At 36.3% G+C, this 25,099-nt stretch overlaps 3 protein-coding genes across 3 annotated transcripts; 1 reads left to right on the top strand and 2 right to left on the bottom strand.

Annotated features, from left to right (window-relative positions):
- Positions 1–14,878: 14,878 nt before the first annotated feature.
- On the bottom strand, positions 14,879–16,761 carry B0T23DRAFT_407398 (threonine dehydratase mitochondrial precursor; the record flags this gene model as incomplete). The annotated part of the gene is made up of 2 exons (XM_062839184.1): positions 14,879–16,411; positions 16,540–16,761. The coding sequence occupies 2 exons, from the start codon at positions 16,759–16,761 to the stop codon at positions 14,879–14,881; spliced, it is 1,755 nt and encodes a 584-aa protein (XP_062688987.1).
- Positions 16,762–17,419: 658 nt separating this feature from the next.
- Positions 17,420–18,532, top strand: B0T23DRAFT_225283 (altered inheritance of mitochondria protein 31, mitochondrial). Its single transcript, XM_062833802.1, has 2 exons — positions 17,420–17,703; positions 17,812–18,532. Exons 1-2 carry the CDS (start codon positions 17,621–17,623, stop codon positions 18,392–18,394), a joined length of 666 nt encoding a protein of 221 aa, XP_062688986.1. The 5' UTR covers positions 17,420–17,620; the 3' UTR covers positions 18,395–18,532.
- Positions 18,533–18,637: 105 nt separating this feature from the next.
- On the bottom strand, positions 18,638–20,875 carry B0T23DRAFT_422952 (TLD-domain-containing protein; the record flags this gene model as incomplete). Its single annotated transcript, XM_062839814.1, has 2 exons — positions 20,444–20,875; positions 18,638–20,368 (listed from the first exon to the last, which is right to left on the bottom strand). Exons 1-2 carry the CDS (start codon positions 20,510–20,512, stop codon positions 18,638–18,640), a joined length of 1,800 nt encoding a protein of 599 aa, XP_062688985.1. The 5' UTR covers positions 20,513–20,875.
- Between the last annotated feature and the right edge of the window lie 4,224 nt (positions 20,876–25,099).

Raw genomic sequence — 25,099 nt, 5'->3', positions numbered from 1 at the left:
TATTATTCAATAAGGATTATCTTATTCTATATATAAAATAATAAATAATATAATATTACCCGTATAATTACGCGTTTAGACCTATAGTATTATATTTAAAGGTAGTACCTTACTATAATAGACTTTAAATTTCCGGCAACCGTTATATAAATTTCAAATTATTAAAAATATTATTTAATTTTTTAATCGGCTAGTTACCGAATACTACTAATTTCGTTATTTTCCTTTACGGGTATATTAATTTATATATTATATACCCCAGTATATAAATAGGGTACTAATATTTAAAGGTACTATTATTCCATTAATTATAAAACTTTTAATCCCTACTAAGACAATATAATTCTAGGCCACTTCAATAACCCACTTTCAACTTCTAAATAACCTTTTATTTAAAATACTATTATTATATTACTACATTTACTTATTAATAATACCCTGCTAATTCTACCCCCCAACGCTGTAATCCTTACTATTTAATCTAATATTTATTAAGTAACTAATAAATATAAGTACTATTTACGCGTATAATAAAATAGAAAGTAGTAGAAGTTTATTATTAGTAATACCCCGTATATATAAACTTTATAATTAGAATTGAAATTATTTTCTTTTTATTCTATATAACCAAACCTCACTACTTAATTTACTACTATAAATATTTTCTTAAAATTAACTTTTTTAAATTAATTAACTAAGTGATTTAATTAAATTAACTACCTAAATATATTATATAGTAGTACCAGCTTACAATCACCGTAAGTATAATCATTATTATTATTATTATTATTATTATTACTACTTCAAATTTATTTAGTTAATACAAATCTAGATAATACCCACCAAGAAACTGAGTAATAGTCGCCCCCGCGGTCGCCCTCCCAAGGGTACGCCAGCCGATAAGGGTAAAAGGACTGTTAATTTTAATATATAGGGTTTCGAAAATAATAAGCCGGATATTACTAATAATTAGCCGAACTCACCTACTAATACGCCTCCTAAATTTACCGTACTTAAAATACCGCGTTCCTTCATTAGCCAAGATAGTATTCAATTTCCTACATATTAAAATCCAATAAATTGATTTATAGCTTTTCTCCTTTTCTTTTTTTTTTTTTTTTTTTAATTATATATATATTCTAATACTATTTTAGCGCCGCAATATTACCTCGCTATACAAAGAGTAATAGTAATATAACGCTAGTCGCTTTAAATATATAGTTAAATATATAAAATCTAATGTATTTACCGATATTTTTTAAAAGGATTCTTAATATATTAGCTCTAGTATTAATTCTAGTTTTATTATTAATATTAGTATTAATTCTACCCTAGCAATTAATATAATATTATTTGATTATTAATAGCAAGATTTATAAGGTAATAATATGCTTAAACGCTTAGAATTTTTATCGGACCCGCCCGGCCTATTTAATAATCAGGCTATACCTACTTCCGGTATTTAATACCCTCCTATCTCTAAATATCCTACTTTTAATTATCCTCCTACTCCTAAATATTTACCTATTTCTAAATATCCTTCTATTCCTAAATACCCAGTTATTTCCCAGGTATTTTCGCCCAATCCTTTTATACCCTAGTATTTAATACCGGTTTAATATTTTTTACCTAAATAACCCCCTTCTAGTAATTATATTCCGTATAGTTATATACTATTAAGCTATAACCTTTCCTCTCACTTTATAATACCTATATAGTAATAGTATTAACATCCGCCTCTAGCATTTTCGCTTTATTATACTTTTTCCCCTAACTAAGTATTTATAGATCTGTAATAAATTGAATAAGAAATCCAGCAACACGTTCAATAGTAGATGTAGTATATACAATAATAGATGTAGCAATAGATGTAGGAATAGATATAATAATAAATATAGTAAATGCAATAACAAATACAATAATAATAATTGCAATAACAACAGTTGCAGTAGCAGTAGTTATAACAACAACAGTTGCAGTAGTAGCAATTATAATAACAATAATTATAGCAGCAGCAATTATAATATTAATAAGCCTAAGACCAGCCTGTTACTATTACTAGTACTTCTGCCGAAACATTACTACCTGCTCCTACCCCTACTAATCAGAAGGATTTGGAGCGTTTTCTTCGTAGTAGAAGCTTTACCGATATAAGTGATTTTTTACAAGTATAATTACAGAGGGTTATATTAGAGTAAGTTAATCAATAAACCTATAAGTGCGAGATTAATTGAATTGCCGCTAAGTAGGTTGAAAAGAACCGTTGGGAATAGGCCCAAAAAAAGCGTTAGGAGTAAACTAAGCAATATAAATAGGATAAAGTATAGAAAATTGAATAATAGCGTTAAATTAAAATCCAATAGGATAAAATTCAAATTTAAATTTAAATTAAAGCTAAAGTTAAAGCCTAAATTAAAGTAAAGACTAGACTGCCTATACTACCCTTTAAACCGACTACCTCTTTAACTACTAATATATTTACTACCCTTAACCCCGGAGTATCTAATACTTATTCTAATTTCAACTTCGAAAAGAACTTCTAGTAGCTACCTTAGTAAAGTATTAAAAACGACGATTTTAATACCAATAATAATAATAATAATAATAATAATATATTCAATAATATTAATACTCCTTTTTATTATCCTACTAGTACCGCCCTTAATAATAAAAATTCTAGTTCTAATATTCCCCTAAGTAGTAGAGGTCCTAGTACCTCTAATTCCGGTACTATTCCTAATAATAAAAGTTCTAGTACTGCGTCTAATATTGCATTTAGTGCCCCTAAAGGCACCCCTAATTCCAGCGCTAGAAAATATAAAAAGGGGAATAGTAAATAAAATAATAGCCGTCCCTTATAGGAATCCTTCCTTAAATTCTTTCACAAACCTAGCCGTACTAGTTTATAGAGCTTATAAAAATAGGGTATTCCTATTAAATTAGATTTTAATATAATAGATAGCGATTATATTTACCCTACTAATATTAATGAAAACAACCCTATACGAAGTATAAAGAGAATTAAAAGTATTAAAATTCCTAATAATAACGCTATTATTCTTAATGAATTAAATAAGGAGCTTCGCTAGGCCTTATTCTTATACTATTATAATTAATTTTCTAGCGCTTTAATTACTAATATAATCGATAGTATCAATACTTGCTTAAGGCGCTTTAAAAATCTTCGAAATTATACTTTTATAATTTATTATTCTAAGAAGTCGAACTTCCTTAATTATACTTTAATATCCTTTTTCTAAGACATTATTTCAAATAACCTATTTCTTTTAAAATATAATATTGAAAATAATAATAAGTATAAGGCACACTACCTAGAATTAATTAAAAATTAGATTAATAGAAGGACCTTTAACTAGATTTATACCTATATTATAAAATATATTAATTATAAAGTAATTTTAAAAAATAGAACCACTCTTCCGTTTTACTATATTAAAACCGAATTACAAAATATAAATATTGTAATACTAAATATTATTAAATCCGAATATATTATAAATAAGCGCCGCCCGAAGTCCGAAAGGGAAATTAATAAGAATTTTCGAAGAATTATATACTAAACTTTTACCGCTCTACTATTTAAGGATAGGTATAAGGACGTTAATCGCTAATAATTTGTTGAAATACCTTTAGAATTCGTACCCAAATAAATTAAATTAACTAATACGCCTAGGCTAGACCGTCTCAATAGAAGTATTATTATAGAATAACCGCCTCTACTACCGAAAGTAATAGCCAATTATTTTAATATTAATAAATAGCACCGCTTACTACTTATTGACTAGGGTTTGGAACCCCTTAGAATTCTAAGTAGTAATTATAGTATCCAATATAATATTAGTTTAGGCTCTAATAACTAAAGTCCTAAATATAGCCTATATAGCGGTCGCCCTAATAGAAGCAGCAATAATAAGGGTAATTATAATAATCGGAATAATAAAAGCGGTTATAATAATAAACGTAGCCGTAACGAATAAGGTAGCCGTAATAATAAATATAACTATAATAAGAGGGGTTATAACGATAGACATAATAACCGTAATAGCTATAATAACCGTAGTTGCAATAATAAATATAGTAATTATAGCGTCCGTAATAATAGAGGCGGTTATAATTAGAATTCCTATAAATAATATACGTTAATTTATTCTTCTTTTAAATATTAACGTTAATACCCTATTAGTACTTATAATAATAATAATAATAACCGTTATTTCGAAGAAGATAATAAGGATAATAATATCAATAAGGGACCGGTTTATCTATACTACAAATGGAAGGGCCGTAATACCAGTAGTAGTAGTAGTAGTCGTTATAGTAGCTAAGCTATATTTTAATCTATACTCGATATCACCCCTTATATTCCTAAGCGCAACCGCAATCCGGCTATCGAATTTACCTTCAATATTACCCTCTATATACTTAAACGTAACTATAAGGCTACTATCGGCGATAAAGTACTAATATTACAATTAGCTATTTTGGACGAGAGTATAGAGTCCCTATATCTTTAAATTATATTATTATTTCGAATTCTATATAAATAATATTTATATCCACTTAATAACCCAATATCGCACTTAATATCACACTTAGTATCGCATTCAACAATATTAATTTATTATTATAGTAATTAATTGGCATTCAATATCGCTACTAGAAAACAATATAAAAAATCGTTTATAGATAAATATTTCTAATATCATAATATTTTATTTACTATACTATCTATTCCCCTTTATCCTTTATATTTAATTATTGTAATACAATTAATTAATTTATTAATATACAATTATATTGTAAATATACTATCTTCCCCCCCTAAATACTATACTTATAGGGATATTAAACGCCGCCAACCGAAGTTTATTTAGTAATATCTTCAATTAAATAGGAGCGCCAATATACGTTAGTGTATATACCTTCTATATTAGCGTAATAATAGCCGGAGTGATCTATTTTTGTACAGCGCTAGGCCGGATTGATTTGACTTATGACCGTGATATGGGAAGGACCGCTATTATTGTAATTACTATTAATATAATTTAACTTCTACGATTACCCAAAATGTAACTTAGCGTTCTAGGATTCCCAACGGTAGTCTTTCTCCCAACGCTACATGGCGCCTAACAACGGTAGTCTGACATCTACTATTAATTAACGGTAGTAAAGCACTTACCGTAGTCTAACGGTTATACTACGGCAAATGCTTTCCTAGGGACCGGTAGCTAAGTATAATAATAGTACTAGCTCTCTCGATCTGTCCTTATGTTTATAGGGTATAGGGTATTGATTTTAGAAGTTCTACGCCCTCGGTACGTACTTAGTCGATAATTTTGTTACGTTGAAATTCTTTAGTATTGAAGCTGAATTCTGGGCTATTGTTAAAATTAAATACCCTAATTCTGAGCCTACCGCTTTGAAGTTTAGCCTATTTCTTAAACTCTTTAATTTATATAAAGGCATTACCCTTCTTAACTATAAACTTTATTTAGTAGAAGCCAATAACCTAATCGATAAAATAAATTATATATTTGTAGTTTTTATAATTAGGGAGAGTATAGGAAATAACGTTAATATAAATATAAATCATTAGTTGAATTATTACTTTATTAGCAATTTTAAGGATTATATCGTATACCTTTACCTTAATATAAGTTTTGCAAAAGTAATCTTAAATATTATTTAATTTAATACCGGCTGCTTCGTAAATTTTGAGAACCTAGTCTTTACTTGCGTATATAAGGCGGCGGTATATTATTGAGTAGTTAATTAAGGTTATTATAGCGTGGCGGACGTTTTGGGGGAAGTCTGGTTAGGTAAATACTAGAAGAATTAGAAGGCCGTTAATCTATTTATATTGTATTGTAACTTTACTATATACCGAAATTTAGTTAGTCTTTATATCCTAAATTATATTGTTATTAAAAAGACCTTTTATTATTAATAGATTCGTTAGGGTAGAAGGATTGTAAATATAGTCTTTAATTTTAAGTTCAATAGTTATATTACTTAAAGTGGCTATAGTCAATTTAATAGTGCCAATATGGTAGGTATAAGTCGAAGTTCCATTACCGACCGTATAAACTACTAGATAGGGAACTGGTTGTATATCTATAAATTATTTAAGGTAGTTAAAGATATTGTTTATATAATTAGAGTTGTAAATAATTAGATTTCGAATGCTATTTAATTGTTGAAATTACTTTAGAGCCTGTTAGACTTTAGCGGGATTACTGTAGGCATATTGAAATTGAAGTTAATATTAAGAAGAATCGATTAATTGACTATTTTAAGTACAGTCAATATATTCAATAGTATCGGTTAGGGGTTCTAGTAAAAATCTATATTACTACTACCCAAACCGCTTAAGCCTATAAATATTCTACTTTTATATAATAAAGTAGAGTTAGTGATAGTAGCGGGAATAGTTAGATTAATTGAAGTATTATTAGCGAAAGTATTAGTACTAACGTTAGTAGTAGCGGCTATCTTTTTAACCAATATTTCCTTCTTAGGATTTTAAGTATTAAGCATTTTCTTAGGGAAATAGACTTAGTAGACGTCGGTTTATTTATTAATATAGTAACCGTAGGAAACATGCTTCTAATTAGTATAGATCTTTCTAGTGTAGTTGGTATAGTCGATTTTCTTATCGTCCTTCTTCTTATTAGTCGAACTAGTATTATTATTATTCTTACTAGTATTATTATTAACTAACTTCTAAATATCAACGTTAATATCAGTACGGGACTTAATATTACTAATATTATTGAATTTAACTAAGAAAATACCAATATCCATTTCATTAACCTTTAAAGCGGCTGCCTAATATCTAATATTAATAGGGTAAACAATCTTTATAGTACTGTAAAAAAGAGTAATTTCAAAGTCCTTATTAATTTTAAATTTAGTATTTTTAATATATTTACAGAGTAAAGTGTAATAGATAAAAGAAAGAAGCTATAGTATTAAAGTTAGTATATTTTATAGCTAAATATTCGCCGAGGACTTTACTACGAGCCTTATTGATAATATAAGCAATATAAAACTGAATAAGATTATACGTAACCTTAGGGTCTCTACTAATTCTATCCTATTTATTAAGAATTAAAATTATAATAATAGTAGGGGTCTTAAGAGTAGAGAGTAGAATCTCATTAGTATTAGTACATTTAATCTATTAGGTATCATACTTTTCAGGATCCGTTGTTTTATTGGGTTCTAGGATTATTTCGAAGATATATCTAGCGAATTAAAAATAATTAAATTCGGCTATAAATCCCTAATTCTAATCGGCAATATTTTAATTACCGAGAAGGGGAATTAGCGATAAGCTAGTAATTGTGGTTGATATAGGAGGGTTCGATATGTTGGTAATTATTAAATTAAGATTGTGTGTCTGAAAGAGAAGAGGGGTGGGAGTTGCTAGATTAGCTATTAATTAATTTAATAATAGAATTGTTTAATTCGATAATAGATTTAATAGAACCGATAGCTAATTCGATAAATAAATCGATAATTAATTCGATAGAGGGGTCGCTAAACAATAAGTATTAGCGAGAATCTTTATATAGCGAAGCTGGCTTGCGGACGAGCTAGCGAGTCGTTAAATAGATAAAGGTCGCGATAGTTTAATAGACCCGGTACTGTAGCGCCTTAATAAAACTAGTAATACTGTGAGATCACCAACGAGATCAAGCGGTTGGATACGATTTATTGAGTGCTATGGAGAGAGAGGGAGACTGGCAGAGTCTGGAAGGCTAGATATGGTGCGGTCTGGGCAGGGCATAGAGTGGGGATTGGGCTGTGCCTAGTCTAGTGAATGGCTCAGCCTAGTGAATGTCCGGGACCTACTAATATACCCCTATAGATTGGAAGACTGCTAAAGAGAGTCTAAACCTTTGGTATACTATTTATATTATAATATCTTTTATAGTGTTGAGGATATTTCAAGCCTAGGGAACCTTCTTCTAGACTATACCTATTAATTTAATAAATTTAGCGTGTTTATTTAGTTTTAATGGCTTCGTTAGACTGTTAGTTAGTATTTTATTACCCGGCAAATATTTAATTATAAATGCCTTCCTATCCACCTTTTGAATCAATTATTTATATTGTATATTGATATATTTATTTCTAGTAAGTAGATTAGGGTTGAAAATCCGGTCTTTAGCGTTACTACTATCTATATAAAGGATCCTATTAATTTTATAAAGTCCTAGATTCACGTTTAAATCATTAAGTATACCACTAACCCAGTCGAGGACTTTGGCTATTGGAATTAGATTGGTAAATTCTATTTCTATTATACTAGTTATAACGAGATCCTGCCGTTTTGACTTCTAAAGGACGGGACTATAAATAAAAAATATAATGTAGCCCGCTATATTCTTCCTTAAAAGAATATTATTAGTAAAGGAGGCGTCCGTATATGTGTAAAAGGATAGGGCTATTAACGGCGAAAGCATACCGCCTAGTTTAATACCTAAGTCGGGGTATTCGGATAGATATCGCTATAAATACTTTATAATAACGAGGTAGCGGTTAGTAGGCTTCTTAATACCCTCTAATAGTTTATTAATAGTAAATACAATATTTAGCCGGGTACTTATTGAAATTTAATTTAGGGAGCTAGTTTTCTTAGGGTAAGATTTAACTTCCTCTGGTAATATATTGTTACTCCTATAAATCTTATAGTCTAGTAGCTATAGTGTTTTAATGCTATAGAGTTTACTATTATTATTAAATTTAATAATGATTGATTTAGTATATCGCTATTGGGATATAAAGACTATACGAATCTAACGGTCCCTTACAATATCGTAACCTAGAAATGTACGGATTTGTCCTAATTCTTTGAATTTAAAGTAGTTGGTTAGCTAGTCTTTAATTTAATTAATAATAGCTACGGTTAGCGCGGTAATAAGGAGGTTGTTAACGTATAGAATTAGTAGTGCGTTTAGCGCTTTATTGGTAAGTAAGTAGGAGTTTGTAGAGATTGGTATGAATTTAACTTTTTTGAATATTGGGACGAGGGTATTAAACTAGTAAAATAGGGAATGTTTAAGACCGTAAAGTGCCTTGGTAAGTTGGTATATTACGTTTTTTTTATTATAATTGGGTATAGCCTTCTTAAGTACTATCGGCTATTTAATATAGTATTGGGTATTGTTAGGAATAGAGGTATTTAAGAAAATGGTATCGAAATTGAATTAGTAGTATTCGTAGTTGTTTATAGCTATTATTATTAAGAATAATTTAATATTAATTAAGTGGGCTATTGTTATATAGATTTTTTGTACCGCCTAATTGCTTTATTCGAAATTTCTATAGACTACCTATTTAGCTCTAACTTTCTAATTTTTGGTATCGATATTATACTTCTCGTTATATACCTACTTTCTAGGTAGAACTTCTATATTTAAAGATTTGGGGATTAAGGTATAGACTCCCCTGTTTTCGAGTGTTTTAATTTGCTTTTTTATTATTAATAATTAGTATAATTCAAAGTTATTCTATTTATATATAATTCGATAATTCTTAGAGATGAAATGTTGAATTTTGCCGACGGTGATGGTTACTATATTATAATTAATTTTAATGGTAGTAAGGTAGTAGATGGGTGTACATTTAATGAGACGTCCCTCTATTGTACTATAAAAATTGTTGGGTAAGTCTACCGAATTTTAAATAATATTATTATTGCTATCTTTTACCCTTTAAATACTATATTTGAAATTTATTAATTTAGTTATAGTACGACGAGGTTTACCTTTATTTACTTTTATATTTAGTTATTATATACTAAATTCAAAGGGCTGGCTTCCCTGTCTTGGCTGTACTTGTGTAGATTATGAATTTGTAGGGTTCGGCGGAATTGTTGTAGGGTCCGAATTTGGGATTGGAGGGCCCGAATTCGGGTTCGGGGGCCCTGAATTCGGGTTCGGAGGGTCCGAATTCGGGATAGCCTATTGCGAATTTGCAGTTTATTATTTTTGGTTCTTCGGTTGAAGTTGTAGTTTGTTAACTTGCAATATTAGCGACGGGGTATATTATCGCGTACGAGCGGAGTTCGGTATACCTATTGGCGGTAATTAAATTATTAAAATTAATTGTTGAAGATTGTTGGGTTGTGGGGTACTTAGAGTAGTATAAATAGTTAATTTGTTAGAATTGCGTCGGTTACGTTAATTGTAAGGTATAGGGTCTTCTTTATTAAAATTTTTAAGATTAAGAAGGTCGTTATTATATTCGATAGTCTCTCTAACCGGCGAGCTTATTGGTTGACGTTGTAGCGGATCTGGTGATGATTGTGTTGGCGAGGTTTCTGGAGCCGGAGTTGGCGATAGGATTAGTATTGGTAACGGTAATACCGGCGGTACTATATTAATTAGAGTATTCGGGGGAGTTATTATAGTTATTGGAGTAGTTGAGTTAATTGGAGTAGTCGAGTTGATTGGAGCGGTTACGGTAGCCAACGCGGTCGTAGTGACTAGAAAAGTTAAGGGTATTAGTGTAACTTCTAGTAATAAAGGTAGTATAATTGTTATTTCCTATATCTTTTTAATTTCTTTTTATTAGGGTGATTCGATTGTTTTCTATGAATATAGCTGTGGAATTGTACTATCTACTTTAACCTAAATTTAGTAACTACTATTTACTACTTTATTAATTTTATTAATTGTTTAGTTTAAAAAAATAATGTAATATTCAATAATATTACCGTTACTATTATATATTGGATCCTTATAATTGACCGGGTCTTTTTCAAAGAAGGTTATTACGCTAGCTCTAACGATTTTGCTAGTATAAGGATTTTATATAAATATAATACGATTATGGATATTATTAAAACCGATAAAATAACCCTTTTAAACTCTAGCGCGAAATTTATTACTTTATGATTATTTTTTTGGCTTAATAAAGTAGTAAGCCGTATAGAAGTAAGACCTCAAGTGTTTAAGATATAGCTTTTTAATTTCGTTTAGGAAGTTGGCTATATTAGCGAGTAATTCCTATAGGCTTTTACTATTACAAGCTTTTAAAGGTAGAAGGTTGAGAATTCTAACGATATAGTTAGCTATAAAAGGCTATAAATGTTCTAGGATATTAAAATCTATTATTAAAGTTCTAATTTATTGTATAATAATAGCGCTAACTCTCTCGATCTTTCTTTACATCTATAGGGTATAGGGTATTAATTTTAATAATTTAATACCTTCTATACGAGTCTATTTAACGATTTTACTATATTGAAATTCTTTGGTACTGAAACTAAATTCTAGGCCGCTATCAAAACCAAATACCTTAATTTTAAGTCTATTGCTTTAAAGCTCAGCCTACTTTTTAAACTCTTTAATCTATACGAAAGTATCGCCCTTATTAACTATAAACCTTACCTAATAGAAGCTGGTAACCTAATTAATAAAATAGATTATATACCGATATCCTTTATAGCCGGGTAGAGTATGGGAGACGATATTGATATAGATATATACTAATAATTGAATCGTTACTTTATTAACGATTTTGGGAATAATATTGTAGGCTTTGGCTTTAACGTATATTTTGCAAAAGTACTCTTAAATATTACTTAGCTTAATACCAGCCGCCTTATAAACTTTAAGAACTTAGTCTTTACCTGCGTATATAAGGCGACGATATATTGTTAAATAATTAATTGAAGTTATTAAGGTATAGCGAACGTTTTAGGGAAAGTCTAGCTGCGCGTATATTAGTAGAATTGGAAGGTCGTTGATCCATTTGTATTAAATCGTGACTTTGCTGTACGTAGATATTTAGTTAGATTTCATATCCTAAACTATACCGTTATTGAGAAGACTTCTTGTAATTAATAGATTTGCTAGGGTAGAGGGACTATAGATATAGTCCTTAATTTTAATTTTGATAGTTATATTATTCAAAGTAGCTATAGTTAATTTAATTGTGCCGATGTGGTAAGCGTAAGTCGAGGTCCTATCGCCGATTGTATAGACCGATGGATGTGGAAGTGGTTGTATGTCTGTGAACTATTTAAGGTGGTTGAAGATATTACTAGCACAGCCAGAATCGTAAATAACTAGATCTCTAATATTATTTAGTAATTGCCTTTGAGCCTATTGGACTTTAGCGGGATTACTGTAGGCATGTTGAAGTTGAAGTTGATAATCGATTAATTGACTACCTTATTTACAGTTAATACGCTTAATAGCGTTGGCTAGAGGCTCTAGTAAAAATCCATACTACTACCGCCCAAGCCGTTTAGGCCTATAAATATTCTACTTCTATATAATAAAGTAGAATTAATAGTAGTAGCGGGAGTAGTAAGATTAATTGAAGCGTTATTGGCGAAGGTACTAGTACTAGCGTTAGCTACCTTCTTAACTATTATATCTTTCTTAGGCTTCTAAATATTAAGCGCCTTCTTAGGGAAATAGACCTAGTAGATATTAGCCTTCTTACTAACGTAGTAACTATAGGAGATATACTTTTGAGTAGGATAGATTTTTTTATTATAATTAATATAGTCAATTTACTTACCGTTATCCTTCTTCTTATTAACCGAACTATTATTATTATTATTCTTATTAGTATTATTACTATTATTAGCCGACTTCTGGATATTAATGTTAATACTGGTACGGGACTCAACGTTACTAATATTACCCAGTTTGGATAAGAAGGTACCGAAATCCAGTTTCTTAGCTTTAAATACGGCTATTTAATACTTAGTATCGATAGAATATACAGACTTTACCATATTGTAAAAGAAAGCAATTTTAAAATCGTTATTAATTTTAAATTTAGTATCTTCAATATATTTGCGGAGTAAAGTATAGCGAGTAAAAAAAGAAGTTATAATATTAAAATTAATTCGCTTAATAACTAGATATTTAGCGAAAACTTCGCTACGAACTTCCTTAGTAATACGAGCGATATATAATTAAACAAGATTATACGTAACCTTAAAGTCTCTACTAGGTCTGTCCTATCTATTAATATACAATATAGTAATAATATTAGGGTTCTTTAGAATAGAGAGTAGAATTTTATTAGCGTTGGTACGCTTAGTCTATTAGGCGTTATATTTATCGGCGTCCGCTTTATTAGGCTCCGGGATTATCTTAAAAATATATTCAACGAATTAGAAATAATTAAATTCGGTTATAAAGCCTTAATACCAGTCGGTAATATTCTAGTCGCTAAGGAGGGGAATTAATAATAAATTAGTAATTATTATTAATATAGGAGGGTTTAATATATTAAGAAAAAGAAAGTTAGTAATTGCTAAACTAGCCGTTGATTGATTAGATTAATTTGAATGAATCGCTTGATTCGATAATGGGTTTGATTAAATCGATGATTGATTCGAAGGATAAACCGATAATTAGTTTAATAGAGGGGTCGTTGAATAATAAGTATTGGCGAGAATCTTTATGTAGCGAGGCTGGTTTGTGGGCGAGCGGGCGAATTATTAAAAACGAAGGTCGCGGTTGCTTCTTTTTTGACCCGGTGCTGCGGCGCCTTATTGAAGTTGAGGCTGGCGATGCGCTTGATGATGCGCTCGTCAAATGCGATTACAAGGAAGGTTAGAGAGGGCTCATAACCTGTGAGATCACTAACGAAATTAAGCGGTTGGATACGATTAATTAAATATATGCTATTAAGAGAGAGAGAGAAGGAGACTGGCGGAGTCTGGAAGGCTAGATGTGGTACGGTCTGGGCAGGGCACAGAGTGGGGACTGGGCCCAGTGAATGCCGGAACCCACCAACACGGTTCGCCTACTAATATTTATAATCTTCCTTATATTCCGGGCTATAACGTTACCGACTTTTAGTAGAAGGGTTTTTGTAAATTGATCGTGAGGGATATTTGTTATAGTCGTACCCCCTCCCTCCCTGGCGGTAGCGCTATAAACCCAGTCTGGATCGCTTTTAGTTTTAACGAGAAGTAATATATTATTAATTAAAAAGTTAAGCAATTAGAAAGTAAACGTATTATTAATAATATAACTTTACTTTTCTATTAGTAACCTTCTAGTAATCCCCTTAAATTGTATATTCTATAAGTATTTAATAAAGTAAGAAAAAAGGTTGTAAATAATACTATTGTATTATAATTAACTAGTAAGGGTATTATACTATCAAAGGATGAACTAATTAATCCTAAAGAGGTTAAAGTTAAAAATAATAAGCTAGTAAATATATAGAAGGATCTTAATTAGTAGTATCTTAATAATAAATAATAGGCGTAAATAAATTAAAAAGATGAAGCGTATAAGGAATATAAGGATAAAATTATTCAAAACGATAATAACGACGATAAAGACGAGTTATATAGGAATTCTAATTATAAGGAGGTTAAATGTAATTTTTAGTATAAATAATCTATATTATTAGATTTATATATATGTAAAATAGTAATAATTTTACGTGTTGGTAGACATACTGGTTAAATTAGTAATATTTAATACAGTTAAGAAATATAAATATATTAATAAAAAATATTATTAGCCTTAAATAGGTAATTTCCGTATACTTGTTAAAATATGTATGGAGTAAGTACCCCGCTCGGTACGAGTCGCTATTTATATACGAGTCGCTGTCCCTAACTAGTAGCTCGCCCGCTAGTTAAATAGTCGATTTTATAAACTTAACGAGTAACATCCTCTCCACACCTAAAATCTTCTATTATAAATAGAATCTTAGCTTTATTCTCGACTCAACCATCCTATGCCCTTATACGTTCTAACTATTACCTGCAAATATACGTACCTTCGTATTTAGAATTTAGTAAAAAGCCTAGACGTTAATATATTTTCCCTGTTAAACTCTTGTTTATTATATATTTAAATCAAGTTCGTAGGAATGTTTTGAAAACAGGTGAATCTGTACAGTCTTCCCATGGGTATCCGATCTCCTTTAAAAAGCTTTGTAGTTCGCCAACTTCCTCGTCAGGGCACTGAATACCCGTCAATACCTGGCCAATATCTCCCCCGTAGTTTCGATATTGGAAGAGGCTGATGTTGTACTTTGGTCTCAGTAGTCGCAAAAAACGCTCGAGGGCGCCTGGCCGCTCGGGAAAGCGGAATGTGTAAAGCCTTTCACTGGGAACATTTGAGCGGCCGCCAACCATGTATCGAAGATGGCTCTTGGCAAGCTCGTCGGCGGACAGATCTGTTACGTCCATGTCACCTGATTGTTTGATACGGCCAATGATGGTCTGCAGTTGCTCTGCCCGGCGGCTGCCGGAATCGGCCAGAGAAATGCCAACCATGACGTTTGCCTTGGATTCGGTAGCGTATCGGTAGCTAAACTCGGTGATGGCGTGCGGCATGATGGCGTTGACTAATTCGGCAAAAGCGCCGGGGCGCTCGGGGATGTTAACAGAGAGGAGGGCCTCTTTGCCTTCGCCATATTTGGCACGCGCCGAGACAAAGCCCAGGCGATCAAAGTCCATGTTTGCGCCTGAGGTGATGGCAACGACGGACCGGGTGGAGTCAGCGGATGGGTTGGCGGCAACCCACTTCTTGAGTCCGGCAACGGCCAGCGCGCCAGCAGGCTCGATGATAGAGCGCGTGTCCTCGAACATGTCTCTGATGGCGGCACAAGCCTCGTCCGTGGTGACTTGGACCATCTCGTCGACGACTTCTTGACAGATACGGAAGGTCTCCTCACCAACTGTCTTGACGGCGGCACCATCGGCAAACAAACCCACATCTTGAAGAAGGACACGTTCACCCTTAGCGAGCGACTGGGTCATTGCGTCTGCATCGTACGTCTCGACGCCGATGATCTTGACATGGGGGGCAATACGCTTCACGTAGACCCCAACACCAGCAATCAAGCCACCACCGCCGACAGCACAGAAGATGGCCTGTAGCTTCTGCAGATTGGTCTGTGACAAAATTTCCATGCCGATGGTTCCTTGGCCGGCAATTACGTACGGATCATCGAAAGGCGGGATGTTGATGAGGCCGTCCAGCTTGGCCCTTCGAGCACACTCCTCCTTTGCTTCGTCGAAGTCGGCACCATGGAGAACGACGTGGCTACCCATACGGGAAACGTTGAGGTGCTTGATGCTGGGAGTGCCCTTGGGCATGATGACAGTGGCGGGGATCTTCAGCTTACGGGCGGAGTATGCAACTCCTTGGGCGTGGTTGCCGGCACTGCAGCAGACCACCCCCTTCCAGGACTCCTTGGGGTCGAGATGGGCCATCTTGTTGTAGGCGCCACGAAGTTTAAAGCTGAAGACGGGCTGTTCATCTTCACGCTTGAGTAGGACGTTGCACTCGAGGCGGTTGCTCAAGTTGACAGCCCGGGTTAAGGGCACCTCACTGCAAACTTCGCGGACACGTGGGTAAGAGGTAATGATGAGGCGCAAGTACTGACGCGAGTTAGCAGAGGTCGCACAGCATAGAATTCTGGTGAGTCACCCAGCAGAAAGGGCCATGAACAAAGCTCGCCGTTGGAAAACGAAACCAAGCAGCAAGAATCTCGGGTGCTCCAACTTACATCTGGATGACCGTTAGGAAGCAGGAACTCATCAGGAACAATGCGCTTCATCTTGTTGGCCGTGGCATCCTCCGATGGCGGCGATGGCATCGCGCTGTACTCGGTCAGTGCGAGGTTGCCGACCGAAGACGGGCTCGCCGGCCTCTCGCTGTTGAGACCGTTGACTACGTGCAGGGAAGCACCGTTGACGAGCAACGGCTGTGCACTTTGTGTCGAAGCCATCTTATGGTGTGCCTTCAACACTGGACAATGAGGTGTGAGTTTTGTCTGGGAAGGAAGTCAAGAAAACGCAGCGCCGGTGCCGGTGTCGGTGCCAGTGTCAAACTCGGTGTCAGAAGTCAGAACCCCCGGATGATCTGCACTATTTTTGTCAAGCGTCGCCCTGAGTGGGTCCCCCTGCCCAGCGCCCGATACGTACGTTGCAGTTACCTCTGTACACAGTACACTAGTAGTGTCGCCTGCTGCAGCTAGCTTGACAACAGCTACCCGAAGATACTTGAACCGAGAACGGGGCCAGGGTCGCGCTATTGCCTCACCATTGGGAAAAGATGGCCTTTGAGGAAGGTGTTATTTGAAATCCCAAGTCGGGGCCGCTGCCAGGGCTGGTCTATCTGCGCCACCCAATGTGTACCTGGCTTGACAGGCAATGACGGGGTCAACCACGAGGGGGCCCGCGCGAGAGTAGAGGTAGATTTTGTTTGGCGGGCAACGAACAATGCATCCATGTTTCTAGAATGCTGCCGCTCTGTGGCGATGAACCGCTGTGCATGTTGCGCGAGGGGACCCATGGTGTATGTAAGTGATAGTGCACATGTACACCAGAGGTATCCACGGTACCTGGACCGTCCTGACGTTGCGGGGCCGAGCCCCGGCGAGAGTTGTGGGGTAGCTCGGCCTTTTTCCGCCCTTCATGTAGCAGGCGCATCGCCATCGCTATCGCCCGTCTCCGTCTCCGTCGCCGTTGTTTCATCACCGAGAACCCAGTTCCACCTGTCTCGACAGTCAACACGAGGCTCCAAATCGCCCGCCAATCTGCCTTATCTCAGCTTCCCAGAGCCCTATTGCCAGACATAGTATAGACATGCCCAATTCTACAGACAACCAAGGCTCGGCCCCACCGGGCCTCTCCTCTAGGCCTCTTCCCTCCTCCTTTGACGACAACGCGTAAGTCAAGCCACCCTTCGTTGCCCTTCCGGGCGCTGGATTCCCTTGCGACTGCAGGCCGCATGCGCCCTATACTGACGAGGCCTCACTGTCTTTGCCCCCAAACAGGGACTTTTACAACGAGAATGGCTTCCAAAAGGTGTCCCGCCGTCTCCGCGAGGAGCCTTTGATCCCCATCGGTTGTATCGCCACCGTCGCCGCCTTCACGGGCGCCTACCGCGCCATGCGCCGCGGTGACCACGAACAGGTTCAGCGCATGTTCCGCGCCCGTGTTGCTGCCCAGGCTTTTACCGTTATCGCCATGGTTGCCGGCAGCTGGTACTACGCTGCTGATCGCCAGAAGCAGAAGGAGCTGTGGAAGCTGAAGGAGCAGCAGGACGCCGAAGAGAAGCGCCAGAAGTGGATTCGGGAGCTCGAGGTTCGCGATGCCGAGGACAAGGCTCTGCAGGAGAGACTCGAGAAGAGGAAGAAGAAGAAGGCAGAGCGTGACTCGGCTGCTGGCGCTCCGGATGGCGTTGCCGCCCAAGCCCAGGCCGCCTATGCTAATGCCAAGGAGAAGGTCAGCAGTCCGGCCGGAGACGTAGCGCCCGAGGATCCCAACAAGTCCAACATCACAGGTGTTCGCGAGCGACTACCCACTTGGCTTGGGGGCTCCAAAGGAGCCGATGGGTCGTCGCGGGATAAGAACTAGGCTGAATACAAACGTGATTGAAGGTAGCCACTCAGGTATGTAAGTATACGTGAATGATGTACGATATAATATGGAGAAGTCGGGGACATGGCTTGCACCCGTAAAGGCAGTCAGATCATGAGGCCATAAACGTTCCGGCCTGCTAGTCTCCCAATGTTTCGTTGATATGAATTTTGTTATCCGGTAGAAGAACCTCACATCCGCTCTTTGGATAATGAAGCTCCCTATGGCAAACTATTACTGTTATGCCATGCTACCGCCATTCCTGTTGCTCCCTACAAGCCCGGCCATCTCGAGCAATGCTCTGTCAGCTTCGATGTCGCCTGTGCCCAGGTTAATCCTCCTTCTGGCTTCAGCTTCTCTTGCTTCCCACGCCCATCTCTCTGCTTGGTCCTTCGCTTCCTCATCCCCGCCGCAGCCCCAAACCTCCACACTTCCGATTTCAAAACGCTCTTGGAAATCATATTCTCTGATCATGCTCGTATGGAATGCCCCTCCCTTTGAAGCATAATCGTGGGTGAAGCAACCAAACTCGAAGCAGCTATCCAACATCAAAGACACGGGCCCAAGTGCGATTATGCTTGAGCGGTGATATACTTGGCTGGGCCTGGGCGGTGGACAACCAAAAGACACCCCGGCATGGCTCGGCGATGCCGAGGGCCTGGCGAACGAGATGTGATCCTTGTTTAGGGATGATGCCCGAAAGAGGTCATGTATCGGTTCGAGCTGGAATAAGATCGTGTCCTCTCCACCAAAGCACTCGCGATGAGTGAGTTTCCAGGGCTCGGGGACATAGACCCCAAAGGTGAGTCGCTCGGCGTCGCCCGAGCTGCCACGGGGAAAACGTCTCGGGGGCAAAGAAGCCCAGAAAGCCGGCGCTGATCCGTTGCTGTGATGGTCAGAATCGTCCCGCAAGCGCGTTCCGCAAACAAGCAGAATTGTCGGCGCCTTCCACTTGAATACTTTGGCCTCGAAACTGCCCATGCTGAATCCATCCTCGTCACCTGCGTATAAGAGGCGTAGGCGTCGGAAGAGCAGATTACCAGGGAGAAAGAAGGAGATTTGTGATAGGATACTTGCGTTCATAATGGATCCAGCGTCTTGCAATATCGGTTGCTCTGGCTTGGGGAACATAGTTGGGGACCTGGATGTACCCTCCTTGCCTTTGTGGAAGTCGAGTTCCTCGGAAAAGAGAAAATGTTCAAAAAGGGGAGTGAGGCCTCTGAAAAGAAAGGGTAGGCAACTGGCTATGACCTTGCTGAAGCGGAGATATTCGACGCCTGGTTTCTGTTCCACGTCCAGAAAGGCCGCCAGAATTGACTCAGCTGCTGTCCTCAAGCATTGTAGCCCAGCCCCGGTCACTCGATTGGGATCGGAGTCCAGACGTCCCTGAGGATCCAGTGGTGCGACAAGAAGGAGGAGCATGATGAACTTCCGGAAATTATCCCCCGGTATCATAGCCTCATGAGTGGCAAGCATATTCTGCTGTTTATCGGGAATGACATGGCCCAAAGCATCGAACGCAGCGAGTACCAGTTCGTCATTGTCAAGCGCTTGCCTATCGTTTTCCGCTTGCTCTCTCGCGTTTGTCAAGCCACTGTGCATATCGGCAGCCGGTCTCGAAAGTTTGCGGTCGTAAACTGCCAGGCTCTTGAACAACAACTTAGTTTTATCAGCAGCATCCTTTCTCAACACGCGCCGGTATCTATCTGTCATGAGAGTGATCACTATGACCATTTGCTGCAAGCCCAAGAAGGCCGGGGCATCTTCCAAGAAAGGGAAGGCAGCAATGTAGGTTACCATCTGGAAGAGCACGGGAGAGACGCCGAGGATGTCGGGGACGTTGAGATATGTCGCAATGGTGCCCTCTTTGAGATAGCCCACACGCTGCTCATGGTGGGCCAGGCTCTTAAAGACTTGCTTCAGCGAATACAATTCGAGAGATGTGAAGCACTTGTCCGCAAAAATGTTGGCCTGCGGGCATATTAGCATAGTTCAGCGACATAATGGGCGGTCGGCGGTTCAGCGATACTGAACAACAACACTCACCAGTTCCTTGACCAACTCCTCGTGGGATAAGGGAGCCGGTTTCTCCTCTTCTGACAGTACTTGGCCCATGGTAGCTGAAGCCACAGCACTTGAAACATGAAGAAGAAAAATAGCAAGCAGCAAGTCAGGGAGAGTGGTTGTCGTATTGAAACAAGCTCAAGATATGGCATGTTGGTGCATCTGGCCGCGCGCTCACTCGAACTTGGTCTAAGCACAGCATGACCCATTTAAAGGATCGCAGGCTTGGGCCGTGAAAACCCGTTGGTAGATGGGGAGAAGGTGACCTAGAGTTATAGTCTAGAGCGCACCTTCAGCGCGAGTTGAAGCAAGGGAAATGCAGGAGCTTCGAGAGGCATCCGATCTGATGAGTGAAGATGCAGTGGTGTTCAGGGTAGAGATGTATACAGTAATGTGCCCTGTAAATGTCAGTCCCCATAAATGCAAAGACCCATTTATTGCTAGAGATTTTTGTGCCCGAATTATTTTACTATGGTATGGCCTGCTAACTGCTAAATGCAAGGCAGCCGGCTGGCCGCCCATACAAATTTGCAGCTGACAGGGTACTTAACAGGGGGTTCTTAACCCCTGTCATCCCTATCAGACTATAAGATCCCTTTATTAGAGCTGTCACTGGCTGTCACAAGCCCCCCCGTGCAGCTACCAGTAAGTGCAAGGACCTAGTAACTGCAAGGAAAATGACCTGCCCGGATTAGTTGCATTTACAGGGCACATTACTGTAAGTAGTCTCTATCACATTGACCCCCGACGACAACCTTCAGCGGACCCGCCCCACAAATATGTGGGTCTCCCCTTCTCGAACTTTTGTGGGGTGGGGTGGTTTTGGAGGTGAGTGGGTTATTAAGAACTAAGACTAATATATAAGTAGAGGTAGGTCGATACTGTGCTCAGGCAACCCAGCAAAGTGGGGTTATAAGACGCAGCCTCTTATCAATTCAACAAGGTGCTTAGAGGTACAATCCAGCCCTGGTAAGTACGTTAGCTTGGTACAAAATAGGGATTTTGTATCTTTTTCAACATGGGCCTTCAACTAGTAAAATCACATCCATCAGATCTACAAATACTACTCAGAGACTAAAAAAGACTAGGAATTAGTCGATTTCCTATACTAAAACTAGGGTTCTCTAGGTAGCTTTTAGTACCTAGGATACCCCCCTTTTACCCAAATATACTCCTAAATTCTACGAAGTATTAAATAAACTAACTTCAATAAATAATCCGGTTCTATAGCTTCCCATGCCTACTTAACTAATAATTTAAGGCTATTCGTAATCGGCCGTATAGGGTATTCTTTTTCAATCTACTATTTTATTACTAATTATATATATTTAATAGGGTTTAAATTAGGGGAATACGCGGGTCACTTTACGATTTCAGCATTAGAGAAGGTAGTAGTTATAAACGTTTTCATAGCCTTTGAGTTATAAGTGGGAATATTATTCTATTAAACTACGAAAGTAGGGTTCTAATATTAGAAATTGTAATAAAAAGGTAAGATACATTATTAATACGTATTACAATTAATCTTACCCTAATCCTTCTCCTATACAACGGAGGGACTTTTAACGTTACTAGTAAAGTAGCCTTAGAATATTTAATTATTTGCTCTTTAATATATTTTAGTAAAGTTTTAAGGGTTTTTATCTAGTAAAACGGTAAGGAATTTATAGTTAGAACCTAATCTATTAATTTACGTTTTATTATTTTAGATCCAATATTCCTAATTTAGCACGGTTAAATTAGTAAAGCGCAACGTAAATATTAAATATATTTACTTCGCGTTAGGGGTAAACGGCTACTATATAGGCTAGAATATTCAGCGTACACCCTATGTTTCTATAACGGGTTAAATGGCCCTGTACCTATTTAGTTTTAATATAGCAAATTGCTTTTTAAATTTATACTAGGTAATGTTATAGGGCTAGCGCCCAGGATCAAAGACTCGGCTTTGCCAAGTCTATTAAGGCGGGTCGGTCGTATTAATAAGGATGCGAGCCTCCTAATTAGTCGGATCTACATATTTGCCTAGCCCGTGCGCCCGGCTATAAAGCCTTCTTTCGACTACACCCTTCTAGTACAATTATCCCTTACTCTCTTTATTAAATATAGCATTTCAACCTCATATAACTACTCGGTATACAATATTCTAATAAACCCGTTATATTATATTTAACCCTCTTTTTAAATTAATATTATTACTAATATCTTATAAACACGCCCAAAGAATCTTCCCTATTTATAATAATAACGCCGTCCGCCTTCCCCGCAATCCTTTAATCCCAAAACCCCCAGAAATATCTCTAATAATTTATAGCCGCCTTCCAAATATTATTAACTGAAGTTATTTCAAGGCCCGCCGTCGCGCTTAAATAAGTACTTCCCTAATTCGAGAAGTTCTTAGGGAGTAAGGAAAAGTTCGAAACCTAGATTTTAAACGCTTAAGCGAAATTCTATATAAATAAATCTACTATTAGTAATATAGAAGCGCAATTTTACTATCTACTCGCCTATTTATCGCCCGCTATTAAAAAGCCGTTCGTTGCCTTCGCTACTACGCTACAATCTCCTTAAAAATTTATTAAGAAGTTCAAATTTACATACGGGGACCCTAATATAACTAGAAGGGCTGGCTAAGAACTCTACTAATTTCATTAGAAGTTAGGCGAATTAATAATAATTTTCCTTACCCACTTTGAAGAAGTATTTTATTGCGTTCGTATTAATTCCTAGTTAGAAGCAACTAAAGTCAGCTAATTTACTACAGCTTTAAATAATAATTAAAAATAATAATTTCTAGAAAGAACCAATATACTTAAATAATATTCTTAATTACTTAATTACCTTTACTAATTTAATAGCAACTCCTTTCTTTTTGCCTCAATATCGAATTCGAGGCAATCGGTTAAAAATAATAATATTAGTAATTCTATAAATACTTCTATCAATTTTATTGTACTAATAAAAATAAAAGCGAATAATAATATTTCCTGGAAATATAAGAATAAATAGAAAAAGGAAGGTAGGTATATTAATTATAATAATAGGTCATATTAATTTATAAAGTACCTTCGAATTTTGAAAATGAATATAGTCCGGTTATAACCTAGTAGAGGCTTAAATAGCTATAGTAGCAATATTAGAAGAGAAGAAAATTCGGACTAAGTAAAACCCTAATAAAACTACGGTAAAAGGAGGTTTATTAAGTCCGTAAAGGAGGGACTGCTAATAATTATTTTAAATATATAGCCTACTAACTAAATGTATAATTAGTCTTAATCCTACCCCTTTACGCGTAGCTAATTTGATACTGGTATCTATTACGATATATAATTATTGGAAGGTAGTAAATATAATATTTTATAAGTATAAGGACTATTAAATTACCTTTATAGTAATAAAAGTAAAGCTCCTATTAGTAGGAGAAGTAGAATAATACAAAATATTAAGTAATGGTTATAATTCTAATTACCTCCATTATACATTTAATTAATAAAAAGTTTCTAAATAAATATAATATAAATATATTCCCTGATTTAATCTTAGTACCCTAACTAGAGTATAATTTTATAAAGGTAGTTGTAGGCGTATTGTTACTAATTTAGGTAAAGGATAAGAATTATATAATATTTATTTAGGGGCTTAAATAGAGAGATTTTTCTTTTCTAGTATTATTAATATTTCGTACCTATTTAGTTGGGTATTTAGTATGGAGCGGTTATAGGGGATTTTGGTCATTTCTTCGCGTATTTAATAGAGTACTTTTTAGTACAGTAGAGCGCGCTCCCTAAGGGGGAGTAGGGGGGTAATATTATAGAGCTAGCGCCTAAGATCAAAGACTCGGCTTTGCTAAATCTGCTAAGGTAGGTCGGTCGTATTAATAAGAATACGAGCCTCCTAATTAGTCGGATCTATATATTTGCCTAGCCCGTACGCCCGGCCATAAAACCTTCTTTCAACTACACTCTTCTAGTACAGTCTTCCCTTACTCTCTTTATCAAATATAGCATTTCAACCTTATACGACTACTCGCTGTACAATACTCTAGCAGACCCGTTATAGGTAAAGTAGGAACCGTTTGGTTTTATTAGGGATATTCAAATATACTTTAATTACGTTAGTAATTTTATAAGGTATATTTAATATTTTACCCCCCTTTTAGTATTAAAGTATAGCGGCAGTAATATATATATATATTATATTTATTATTTAATAAGGTTAAGTACTACTATAATAGCTTTGTAATTTATTTTAACGTGTTTATATAATACCTTGACTATCACCCTCTCTTTGTATATAGGAGGGGTAAATTATCTATATACGCTAGTTAAAGTAGGGTAAAGTGTTTAATTAAAATTAAATTTAGAAATATTAATAGTATTATTATTAGTAAATTATATATTGAGAGAACGAGCGTTGGGGTATAGAAATGAGGAGAGTGGTGTAATAGGGGATGAGAGAGGTAGTGGCTACGTAGATGGTCTAATTATTATAATTAGTAGCGTGGAAATTTATAAGCGTTATAGCAGGGTTAGGCTTTTAAAAGTAGGAAATAAGGATAATTATAATATAACTAGTAGCGTAGGAGTTAGTTGTGTTACGGGGTTGGGCGTGCAATGCCAACACTGTTATACTAAGCTT

This window comes from Neurospora hispaniola, assembly GCF_033458365.1.
Source record: "Neurospora hispaniola strain FGSC 10403 chromosome Unknown B0T23scaffold_8, whole genome shotgun sequence".
Lineage (NCBI taxonomy): Eukaryota > Fungi > Ascomycota > Sordariomycetes > Sordariales > Sordariaceae > Neurospora > Neurospora hispaniola.
The sequence above is the reverse complement of the archived record's forward strand: the minus strand, read 5'-3'. Positions and strand labels throughout refer to the sequence as shown.

Bases quoted from the DNA above. Each gene is read 5' to 3' on its own strand.
- B0T23DRAFT_225283 (XM_062833802.1), top strand. From the start codon at position 17,621: ATGCCCAATTCTACAGACAACCAAGGCTCGGCCCCACCGGGCCTCTCC. The intron at 17,704-17,811 runs GTAAGTCAAGCC...GCCCCCAAACAG, and splicing joins TCCTCCTTTGACGACAACGC to GGACTTTTACAACGAGAATG.